This window comes from Sminthopsis crassicaudata, chromosome 4, assembly GCF_048593235.1.
Source record: "Sminthopsis crassicaudata isolate SCR6 chromosome 4, ASM4859323v1, whole genome shotgun sequence".
NCBI lineage: Eukaryota > Metazoa > Chordata > Mammalia > Dasyuromorphia > Dasyuridae > Sminthopsis > Sminthopsis crassicaudata.
In genome coordinates, this window is record NC_133620.1 from 205,192,516 (window position 1) to 205,205,286 (window position 12,771).

At 32.0% G+C, this 12,771-nt stretch overlaps 1 protein-coding gene across 3 annotated transcripts in view; it reads right to left on the reverse strand.

Moving 5' to 3' along the window:
• Positions 1 to 12,771, reverse strand: part of GRIK2 (glutamate ionotropic receptor kainate type subunit 2) — an 805,940-nt gene that overhangs the window by 520,574 nt on the left and 272,595 nt on the right. For all 3 annotated transcript variants that reach the window (XM_074310214.1, XM_074310215.1, XM_074310216.1), the window contains exons 3-4: positions 12,272 to 12,439; positions 8,062 to 8,319 (exon numbers count right to left, since the gene is read on the reverse strand). In XM_074310214.1, the coding sequence (XP_074166315.1) occupies positions 8,062 to 8,319; positions 12,272 to 12,439 (426 nt within the window). The remainder of the gene's footprint in view (positions 1 to 8,061; positions 8,320 to 12,271; positions 12,440 to 12,771) is intronic.

Genomic DNA, 12,771 nt, shown 5'->3' on the forward strand with positions numbered 1-12,771 from the left:
CCTAGAGGGATTCAGTCTCTATTTCTGTAGATCTGGAATTTTATGTTTATAATATTTATAATATATGTTTTATATTTATATAGCACTTGAAAGTTTACAAAGTGCCTTACAAATATTATTTTATGTTATCCTTATAATTCTGGGAGGCAGAAGGGGAGGAATTGCTCTATTATCTCCATTGTATAGATGAAGTAACTGAAGCAAAGGTTAAATGACTTGCCCAGGGGCAGAAATCTAGTACATTTCTGAAGATATATTTAAATTCACATGGTGTTTTAAAAACACAATTAACATATATATGTACATTTACATTGATAAAGATTTTTCTGCTATGTAATTAGCACACCTGAAATAACATTGAAGTTAATTTCCTAAGTCTACTTAATTTGCTCAAGAAACTATATTCAGGCATTACTGCACCAGTGATGCTGAAACCTTCTTGGAACACTAATATACTAAACTATGTAATCAACTATCTGCAAATAATTAGGTTTAACACATAATTGCTAATTGTATTTGCACTTGGAATTACAGAACACAGCATTTGAAACACTGTACTTAGAAAGTATAACATATAATCATCCTGGATCCAAATTTCCCCCACCCCCTGAAATAAGATCAAAATTATCTGATTCTATATCTCATAATACTGAGGAATATTATTTTCAAAAATAGGTATTCTTGAATGAATATCTTTTGTTAAAAAGCCATAATATGAATTTTAAAATGCATTTTAGTCTAAATTTACGCCTCTCAAAAAAGAAAATGAATGCTTACTATCATTTGACATTGTAGTCTGATACTAACTCAAATGTATCACTTAGTAACTTGTCTATTTTCAATATTTAAAACTCATTTATTGACATTTAACAAAAAAAGGTATCTCCAGTTGACTATTTCAAAAGTAAACACTGCTTTCATTTTTCCCCCATGCTTTTCCCCATATCAAGCTATTAAGTTTCATAATGTCAGTTCAAATGCTTGGTATTTCTTTATTAGTTATTAATTCCATCTATCAACTTAGCTTTCTCCCTAAGAATTCTTTGATCTTAGGTTATCATAATTAAAACTTTTTTAAAGGAAAAAATCATTGTATAACATGAAACATAATACTCATTTTGGCCAATGTATAGAAATCATAAATGTAGGTTCCTATGAAGAAAATTTTGTGAATAATTATAAAAGTCCAAAAGTGGAATGTTTTATTTATAGAGGTAGTTTCCTCTTTACTCTATGTCTTTAGACAAAGCTTGGATGACCATTTGTGAGAGATGTTGAAAAGGGGGTTGTCATTCATCTATGAGCTGAACAAATATTATGTAAGACCCTTCCAACTCTGAGATTTTTTGAATCTGTGAAATGTGAAAAAAGTGTCTCTCATGCTGTCATCATTGTGCAACCTTCCTGATTTTCACCATTTCCTAACTAATTAGGCAAATTATTTAGATTAAATAACCCAAATATTAAAGTTATAAATACAATGTAGGACAGTTTCAAAAAGTTTACTAGCAGTTGAATTTGCTGATAAAATACCAGAGTACAGGTAATATATCTACCAGCTACCATCCCCAATTAATTCCCACTAGTACAATGGAATAACTACAAGATTTGGAATCCAAGGATATATATATATATGTCACTTTGGCTCTGATCTCTACTTGGTGTTAGACTATAAGTAAATCACTTCTCTGGGATTCTCTTCATCTAAAAAATAAAGGGAGAGACTAAATGTCTTCTAAGTTAATAAGGTTTAAATCTGTGTTCTTGTGTTCTTTTTTGATCCATATCGACATTGAACTGCTAATAATTTCTACATCCCTGATTTTGCCTCACTTTTCTATTCCACTAAAGAAATTAGTATGAAAGAGCTTTTAAAATGAAATATATTAAATTCTTACTTCTCCATCATTTGGCATTTAAAGCATACTTTCCTTTATTAGTCTTATTTCTTCTGCAAGACCACAGTGTAGCTCTGACTACTCACAATCAAAGCAAAATGATGGTATAAGGTCCTAGAGTAATTCAGAATGGATTCCACTGAATTGCCAAACTAATGCCACTAGTGTTTTGACTTATCTATGGGTAACTAGCAAATCTAGATAGCTTATCTTAAACAATTACTGTTTTCATTAGTGTAGGGTACAACATATACCAACATAAATCGTAAACTTTAATATACTGTTTCCATGGTTTGTAGAAATTAAATAAAATAACTGCTGGTATTCTTCTTTCTGGAGATGAGCCACTAGAGAAAGACCACACAGCCTGGACCTCAAACAACAGGCACTATGCTGGGTGCCTATTCAAAACTTTCCCTTCACAGCTTACACTCTGCTGAAAAAATCTTCTAGAAACCAAGGTCAACTATATGCTACAATAAATAGAACATTAATGTAGAGACAAGGTTATAACAAAGGTCAAAAAGAAAACAATTATACACATTGGGTATACCCCCCCTAAAAAAAGTTTGAAAGTTTAATGATTTAATTAATGCCATTAAATTATTTTATACTATATTATATACTAATACTAATTTATACTAATATTATAAAACTTTTTTAGAAATAAATAAAAACAATTTTAAAACATCCCTGGTTTACAAGGAAGTGCTTGATTTATAAACAAAGCTGAAGTGTAGTGATTTATAAGAAAATGCTTATAACTCAGAATTGAGATTGCAAGATAACACATTTCTAATTTATTTCTAGTTCAAATTTAAAATAAGTCCTGTGCTACTCAGTGATTGACAGAAACATGATTTTGTTTCTGAAGCCAATTCTTTCTTTTTTGAACATCATTCAGAGATCTAACAGGCTTTTACGATGCTCAAAAGCATTCATCCAAGACCACAACAAATGCTAATGATTATAAAAAAGACCGCATCCTGTTCATATCATTTTTCATGGCTTGTCTAGCTCCAACATTATAACATATAATTTCATTACATCTATATAGAATGACGTGATTTTTGTTGACAAGAGAAAATCCTTATAGACGGATAATTATCAAGTAACAAACTGGAAAACTCAACAAAATAAAATGAGTAGAATACATAATGAATTGCTTTTGAAAGGAGATAGGGAAAATATAAGTACAATGATTTATCAAAGTGTTACCATCGACCCAAAATATATAGTCTAGAATTCATTTAGATTCTTGATCATAATAGCCATCAAATTTAATACTTGGTTTAAAAAATCATCTAGGTATGTAGTGGATACAGTCCTGGACCTGGAGTCAGAAAAATATTTTCCCAAGTTCAAATTTGGCTTCAAACATACAATGTGATTCTGGGTAAGTCATTTAACCCTATTTGCCTCAGTTTCTCTTCTACAAAATGAGCTGAGGAAAAAAACAGCAAACTACTCCAGTATTCTCTGCCAAGAAAACCTCAAATGTTATCACAAGGAGTGGGACATGACTAAAATAAGTGAACAATAACAAAAATATCACTCTTTATTCCCATGGTTGTAGTTGACTTCTCCCACTGAGTGCAATTTCTACTTCAATTCAAAGACAAACTGCTATTCCATTTACCCATTTATTTTGATTAAAGTAATTAAACTAACTGAAGGGTCACAGATTTAGAAGCATAAGGAAACTTTGTCAGCTAGTCCTTATATTTTCCAGGTGAGTAAACTAAGCTCCAGGTATTCATCTACACAGCCCATACTCTAACCAGAAGGCCACATTATTTCCTTAATGAGGAAGTGGAAGGAAAAAGGAAGGGATGGTAAAGAGAGGAAGGGAGGAAAATAGGAAACCTTAGAGCAGACAGATACAGTTAGACTCACATTTTAAAGTGTTTCTTCTTCCTGTCCTAGCCTCAAATCTATATGTAAACACTTCAAGCCCAGCTGATTACTTATAATTGGCCTTAAATTAAAATGGACTACTTAAATTAAAAGAGGGCAATTGTGGATTCAATTAACCAAATGTATATGCTATTAGTTACTATCAGGCAATTAGCTAATTACAAAAAATGCTGAAAATATGCACAATTGGATACACCAAATTACAATCCACTTGTAAATAGGATTTTAGCAACCTTCTTTTTTCTAAGAGCAGTTTTCAAGGAATAGTTACAGCCAGAGGTGTTTAAGATGTTCCTTTAAATTGACCTTAAAAAAAGATTTTAAGTAATTAGGGTCTTTTGTTTTCCCAAAAAAATCTATATTAACTAAAGTCAAGGGGAAAAACCTTATACAAATATAACTTAAAATGTTTAGAAAGATTCAGATTTAGACCAGGACACTTTCCATATGTTCCCCACTACAAAGTGGTTATTAATTTGAACATGTTTTTTTAAAAAAAATAAATTTGTAAGTGAAGTGGATGGAGTCCTGGGACTGGAGTCAGAAAATTTTCTTCCTGAATTCAAATCTGAGCTTAGACACAGAGCATGATCTTGGACAAGTCCCTTAACCCTGTTTCCCACAGTTCCTCATCTATAAAATGAAGTGAAGAAAGAAATAGCAAATTACTCCAGTAATCTCTGTCACAAAAACTCCAAATGGGGTCACAAAGAGTAGGACATGGCTGAAATTGATAAGATTAGGGTTCCTGATGGTCAGGGAGTTAAATGATGAGGTTAGTGGCAAGTTCGGAGTTCAGGAAACCAAATGAAGAGGTTTGGCTGCCCTAAGTTTCCCTAGGATTCAGCATAGGGTAGGGAGTTGTGGGAACCCTCTTCTGGCCATACAGAGGTCTTTCATAAAGGAATTTGTGAACCCAAAAAGCTAGACTGATAAATGAAGTTTATTACTGGCATTGGGAAATCAGCCTTTGCTATACATGAATAGAAAGACTGAATTTCTTGGTGGCAAGTCCTGACAGAGAAGTAAAGTTTCTAGAAGAGAAATCTCGACAGAGAGGTATAAAGTCTTTTAGGGAAATAAGTGAGAAATATAAAAAGGGGGTAATGCTGAAAGACAATATCATTTCAGTAAGCAAAGGGTTGCTGCTATGCCAGAGAGGTTCCTTGGCATAGCATGTTAAGTCCTCTGCAAGGACCTGAAAGGATGGGGGCTGGGTACAGCTTGAGCTGGAATTAGAATAGATAATCTTGGAATTGAATGAGTGTCTGTGGACTAATCTTTTCCTCTATAGAGAGCTTAATCAGTAGTGATTGTTATCAGTGGGGGTGGTGCCGTCTCTCAGGATAACAGAATGAAGCTGTTTATCCTGTTTCCCTTTAGAGGGAGAGTTTCAGGGTCCCCCTCGTCATTCCCCCCTCATCAAAATGACTGAACAACAGCAACAACAATTCCTTTTATTCCATGGTCATGGTTTATTTGTCCTCCAATAGTAGGAAGGAACTGTTGTATTTCAGTTTTGTAAGCCTAGTGTCTAGCACAAAGTAGACAATATACATTTCTAAATAGAATTTAACTATTCACACTTAAATAAATCAAATTAAAACAGAAAAAATAAGTCCTATGCAAAATAATATGTGGGTATGTTTATGTTAAGGCTCACATGAAAAAATAAAACTTATTTGTAAATGGACTTTTCATCTATAAATAGGCAGAAAGGATTTGTCAAACTGTAAAGAAAAATTTAATTCATAGCATGAAGTAAGAATACAACAAACTAAATATAGTACTAAAAGCATAAGCTTTGCCACTCACATTCTGTGTGACATTGTACAAATTACTTAAGATCTCTAGACCTCAGTTTACTCTGAAAAATGACAAAATTGGATCATCTGAATTCTGAGATTCATTCTAGTTTTAAATCTATGACTTTTAAATGAACTTTCAAAAGGCCCCAAAATTTAGTCACTTTAACTTTTTAAAAATATTTTAAAACACTTAGAATAACCACTAATTTTTTTGTTTGTTAACTCAATAAATTTTTCTTACATTGCTACATTGTTTAAAATCTTAAATAAAACCACTTTCTTATGAAAAGAGTCCATTTACTAGTTAAGTCAGATTTTTTGCAAATAGGTCAGTTTCTGTAAAGTCATACATATATTACATTTTATATCAGTGTTCCTATATTAACATAGTCAACATAGTAATGTATGTTGAAAGTAGAAAGGGAATTTCAGGACTATTCTTTCTGATATTCCATTTTACAGCTTAAATTATTTTTATAACTGTAATATGTGAAATTCTTATTGCTACTGCTATTCTCTAGTATTTTGTGGGTAAATTAAAAAAAAAAGATAAACATAGAACTATCCCATCATATTGATAACCAAATGAGTACTTTAAATCAAGTCAAACTCATCATTAATTTATAATTATTAATATCCTATTCAGATGTTTCAATGACTTTGAATGACTTAGGGTAAATTTTAAACTAATTACCTGTATCTCAGAATAGCCTTCCAAATCAAATATCAAACAATAGATTGAATATTGATACAAAAAGGCAAAGATTAAATTACTTAGTATATGTTCAGAGAAAATTCATTAAGGTCTTCAATTTACGATATACAACAGAATGCCTTTTGGTACATTGACTATTATGGAACTTTAAAATGATGTCAATAAAAAGTGAGTCTTTTATATAGATATTTAAACAAAATATGTTGTTCTTTTTTTTTTTGGAATGCATGGGAGATTGCTGTTGGAATACACTGGAGCCACCTGACAGTGGTTGCTGGAGAGCCAACCCAGAATGGATCTCCTTTTATGAGAGGATGATACCAGGAGACTGAGAGGCAGTTTCTGTTCTCTGACCTCTCTGACTGAGAGACTATTGCGGTGTCTGACCTCTCTCTTTTTCCCAGTCTGCAGAACCTATGTCAGCAAAGGCTGCCCTGCAACTCCTTCAGATGCTATGATCCACAGCTGTGGAGGCTCTCAGAGAACTGATCTGTAACAATTCCTCATTTTTTGTTTTCTTTCTCCCCACAGCATGGTCCACACACTGAAGAATGCAAGCAGCACTTCTGGATGGTTGTAGCAGATGTTGATCTTGTGAGATATCATGGAGACAAACTTTCAAATGGAGAAGAGGATTGTAGTCAGAACAGGTATTTAAGTTTCTCATCAGTCTCCTGGCTCAGCCCTTTGATGTGTTGGCTCATTCAATTACCCCACTAAAAGGTCTTACGGGGCCTTTTCTTCCTTAACTCTGGAAGGTCAGGCCTCATCACTTCTCCACTAGGAAGGTATATTTAATCATCCCAGGTTGAAGGCTCTAGAAAACATGGCATAACACTTTTTTTCCTTTACATTATTTGCATATGAAGAGTCCAACTGTTAAGGATATACCAGAGTAAGAATGTGGCTAGATGTGGTGGTCCAATGACAGCCAGTCATATACTTTCACTTGGGAAACCTTCCCTTAATAAAAATAAATACATCTCTGAGAAAAAAAAAAAAAAAAAAAAAAAAAAAAACATTGACATCAAACTTTTCAAAATATGTATTACAGAATCCCAGAGTTGGAAGGCACCTTCAACCTGATCCTAAAAACTATCTCCATTAACAACATATCCAAGTGGTCATCCAGTCTTCATTTGAAGACCTCCTCCTAAAGCATCCCATTCCTCTTGAAACAACTCTTAATGTGTTCAAATTTTCTTTTCCCTTAAGTCATACCTAAATTCACTTTTCTTCAGTGCCTATCCATAGCTCTGAGTTTTGCCTTTAACCCTGGTCAACAAACTAAGCATCTATCATTCCTTCAAACAATCCTTACATAGTATATTCCTTAGCTCCTTTAAACATAATGACCATATTTCTTTGGATGCTCTTGCTTATCAATGTCCTAAATGTGTAACCCAGAACTGGAAAAATAATCAAAATATGATCTTGTGTATCACCAGAATACTAATGTTGTTGTTTCACATATGTAAAATACTGCTTTCAAAGAACCTTTAAGCATAAAACCAATTGTATGGCTAAGATTTGAGTTAAACAAAACAAACATGTTTTCTTGCACTTTTACTAAGTTCTTTGCTTATTAGGAGAATTCCATTTAATATGGTTCACCAAAAGACCAATGCTACAAATTACAAACTGAATAAAACTTTACATTAAAAAATACAGAACCACAAAAAAAAAAAAAAAAAAAAAAAAAAAAAAAACTATTTAAACTCACCAGTGCTGTCATCATATACAACTGTGACTGTTTTCCACTTGAAAAATTGCACCAGGTCCAAAATGGCACGGCTTAGTGAAGAGAAGTCAGGATATAGACTGACATAGAAGGAATCCTTGTTGTCTGACACTTGGTGCTTCCAGCGGGTCTGTATGTGGGGAACCCCCAGGGCATTGCAGATGGATTGCACTGCATTGGCTGATGAACTGTGTGAAGGCCCAAAGATGGCTGCTACCCCAAGAGACAGCTGATCACAGGCTGAAGAGAAGATAGAAGTCTGTCAATGATGAGAGGAGAGAAGCCAATGTGCCAGCAGATATAGCATTAGTCCCATGAGTCAAAAGGCAAAATTCTGCAGTATTCTGCTTATAATAATTTTAAAATATTATTTGAATTGAATTAATTTTGTTTCTACTTTTTCATTGTTATTATTTGTCTTGTACATGGGGATTTAATACAGCCAGACACCTGCAACTAAATCCTCTGCAGGTCACTTTGAAAGAAGACAAAGGAGTAAAAAGGAGTTTAAAAACATCCAAATTCAGTAATACCCAGTGAGAATTATACATTTTCATCAAATATTTATTTATAATTTTCTAGCCTATATATGCATTGTTTATTTTGAATTAATACAGGCTACTTGAGTGGACTCACTCTAAGCTCAGGAAGAAACAGGAATTGCTTTTTTTTGTCTTTGGATCTTCAGTACCTACTACACTGCCTAGAACAGAGTAAGTACTTAATAAATGCTATTTTTAAAAACTATTTATTAATTTTTGGCATAAATGAAAAGCTTAGACTAAAAACTTAGTCAAATTAAAAATAAATGGTGTGAACCAGATTTTTAACAAAATGAAAACCAAGAAAGGTTAAAAATTTTATAAATCAGCATGTTAACAAAACTTTCCCCAAGAAATTAGCATAAGAATATTTCAGTTAAGAAGCTAAATTTTTAGGTATTCAAGGTTCATTTAATGAATGAAATGATTCATTATATCATTAGAAAACATATTTAGGGTGAAAAAATAAAATTAAAAACCTTGAAATTATTTGTCTTTAAAATATAGCATAATTTGTTTGCATTAATGAATGGAGATATTTAGTGCAATTTTGAATTGTTTTACAAACTCTTCATAATTAGTCCATCTGTATTTATGGAGTACCCATACATTTCAGACACCATGCTACACTTGATTTCTATACTATCTTTCTCTATATTAATCCCCAATCCACACATCTCTAATCAGCATGAGGTCCATGGGATAAGACTTAATTCATTATTATTTCCCTCATAAAATCAGGATTGATATTTTACTTATTATCAGACTAAATTTATGACATATTTTTATTTGCTAGTGAATTTTGAATTCTTGAAAAAGATTTCAAATATCTAATATTTTGAAAATCTGATATATCACCTGTTGCTTTAGTTTTCTTAAGTATTTCCAGGATAGCATCATTTTCTATTTGATAATATTCTGGCTTGCTTTGAGGTTGATATTGAAAGGAAAATATTTTAAAAGATTCATTAATATTTCATCTATACTCACTCTCAGTATTTTCTAGGATTAATTGGTCTAAGCATGTTTTACATTTACATTTCCCTAATGGAGATAATTATGAATTATGTCACTAGTCAAATTTTGCAACCTTCCTGTGTAAGCCTAATAATTGCAGCTATGAGGACAAATATAATAATTTCAATATAACCTTTAACCTCTGGTTGTAGCCCTTCAAACCTTCCATCACACAAAAGTGGTTTTGAAATGTATAAAATGAACTCTGAGGGCAGACAAAATGTAAGCTTTGATAAACACTAGTTGGCTGCAAATAAAAGGACACATTTTTCACCTTGAGGAACATGGAGCCTTTATACAACTCCCATTAATGCTAATAAGCATAGTTTGAATAGATTGCCTGGATCAACACAAGAATATAAAAATAGCAATGCATACTTTCATTTAAGAATGCTACTGAAGTATCTTTGATTCTATTATATCACTAACTTATAAAATATCTTAAAAGTAGCATTCCAAAAAAGGCAAAATCTATATAAATCATTTTGAACTAAGCAACATTTCAATAGGCCATGTCCTCTGAAGAATTTATTAGTTTTTAATACTTGTCAATAGAAAGTAAATAGTAACTTAATGAAATTGCAATATTGAAACAGATTAATGACTCAATTTTTGCATCACACTGGATAGTCAGCAGGAACTATATTCAAATTTCCCCTCTGATTCTCAGCTGTGATAAAGACATAACTTCTCTGAGCCAGTTTTATCCTCTCTAAATTGAGGATAATAATATGTGTAATATCCTTCTACCCCACATACCTCATACTGACCTATATCATTTGTCATAAGATTAAGATAACATAATATATGCAAATCACTTTGCAAATTTCAAAGACCTATTAAAATATATCATTCTTTTAATTAAGTAGTTGAAAATATGAACTCTTTTCTATTCTTTTATGTTGAGATGTACAGAATAAATAGAATTAGGGATTTAGAAAGGGACTAGACCTGTGATTTCACTAATACAGGAAATTCTCAGATGAGGAAACTCCCTCTATCAAACAAGTTGCATAGTTACCTAGAGCACTAAGAATGATTTGTACACAGTCATTTTAAGTTGAAACCAATCTTTCTAGCTGCTCCATCATACTCCCAACGTCCTTTTTTCCTCTTTTCACAAAATAAAAAAGCTTTAGAACATGAAATTCAAATGCAATGATACCATTTACTTCAATACTTCTGTAATCTATTATTTTATTGGGATAAGTACTCCTTCCACTAATGAAGATCACAGCTTTTGACAGTTGCTTTTGCAAAATCACTCTGTAACCAAAATCAAGATAAAGCAAACTGAATCTAAGTAGCTAATCCTCCTTGGACATTAGACATGATGATCCATCACTTGTCTTACACTCAAAATCTGACCAGCAGAATAATATCTTATATTATTAATTATTATATCTTATATTCTTCTGACACAGACTTTAGAAACCCAAAGTTATAACCATATAACCATATCCCAATATGATTTTGGGGAAAAATAATAATAATCATGAATTACAGAGTATTTTATATTTGACAAAATTTTTTTCCACAACCAATATCAATTATGCAGGCATAAAATATTCTATTCTCGTCAATAAAATGTATCTTACTTATTTCATATTCCTAACTTTCATTGTACCATGTTAATTAATTCACCAGTGTCCATTTCTATTAATAGAAAGAAAAAAACATCTTTTTTAAATTGGACATGAAAGATAATATGCTTGAGGTTTGTTTGAGGGTTTGTTTTTTTTTTTTTTTTTTTTTAAGATTCCTCTGAAAGTTTCAGGGATATTACAGAATGTTTAGTTTTGTCAACTTTACAAAATCACTTGGAACAAGAGATGCTTGATGGGAGAACAGATAAATTAAGATCATAGTTGCAATATAATTGGTTTTGGGAAAAAAAACTATATAGCACAGATTTGAGGATATAATAGCTCACATTTATAATGTATTTGACAGTTGAAAAAGAATTCATGAGCTCTTGAAAAGGTAAACCAGTACACATAATTTAGATTTTGATATTTTTTGAGGCTTGGGGTTGGGGGGGGGGGGGGAGAAGATAAAGTTAAAAAGAACATTTTAATACAGATATTATTAATCAAATGGGAAGTATAACTTTAATTAGAACAGTTAATTTGATTGTTTCAATAAATTGTTGTGAGAAAGAGTTCCTTGTTTTCAGGTTTAGTCCCACTTTAGTTTTGGTTTTGATTTTGGTTAAGTAAATTATACAGCCATAAGAAATATTCTTTTGGCCTTAAATGAATTTGGCTTCAAAAATTTATCAATCTGGGGCAGCTAGGTGGCGCAGTGAATACAGCACCAGCCCTGAATTCAGGAGGACTTGAGTTCAAATGTGGTCTCTGACACTTAACACTTCCTGGCTGTGTGACCCTGGGCAAGTCACTTAACCCCAGCCTCAGGGGGGGGAAGCATTATCACTTCACATTACTTAAATGGTGCTTGAATTAAAATATTGCCATTCTGTATCATGCAAAGAGATTTTTAATAAAGACAAAAATAGTCTATATTCCTAACTAGTTAGCAACAAACTGGAATTAAGAAAATTGTTAGCCAAAATTATAGTCTTTAGCTCTAGAAAAACATAAAAATTAAAAAAAAAAGGAATGCCAAATTACCTTTCTTGGATGCTTCAAAGCTATCATAGAGGTTTATCTTTTGTGTATCATAGGTGAGGGTAGTATTGGGCAATAAAGTTCTATTTCTGTTGATTGTGTTCACAGCAAATCTGAAGGCTAATTCCTCAGCTCCCATTGGGCCAGATTCCACATACTCAAAAATACCACCTGATAATAAGAAAAAAATGAGTGATCAATTTTAATAATACAAAGGAAATAAATACATATTTTAGTGTCTATTAAATATTCTTTAAGTTATTCTACTGAATGCTAGAATATTCCCCTAAAAATTGACATTTGATTTATAATTATAGTTATAAACGATAAGCATACATTGCCAAAATTATCTATTATAGACCATCAAAATATTATTTTGTCAGGCTTAATAATTACTACTGCTATGATTATTATGATTATGACACACATATTGTAATGTCAGAGAAACTGAGACAAGATAAAAATAAGAAAGTTTTTTTTATATTTTATTTGAGAGAGAGAGA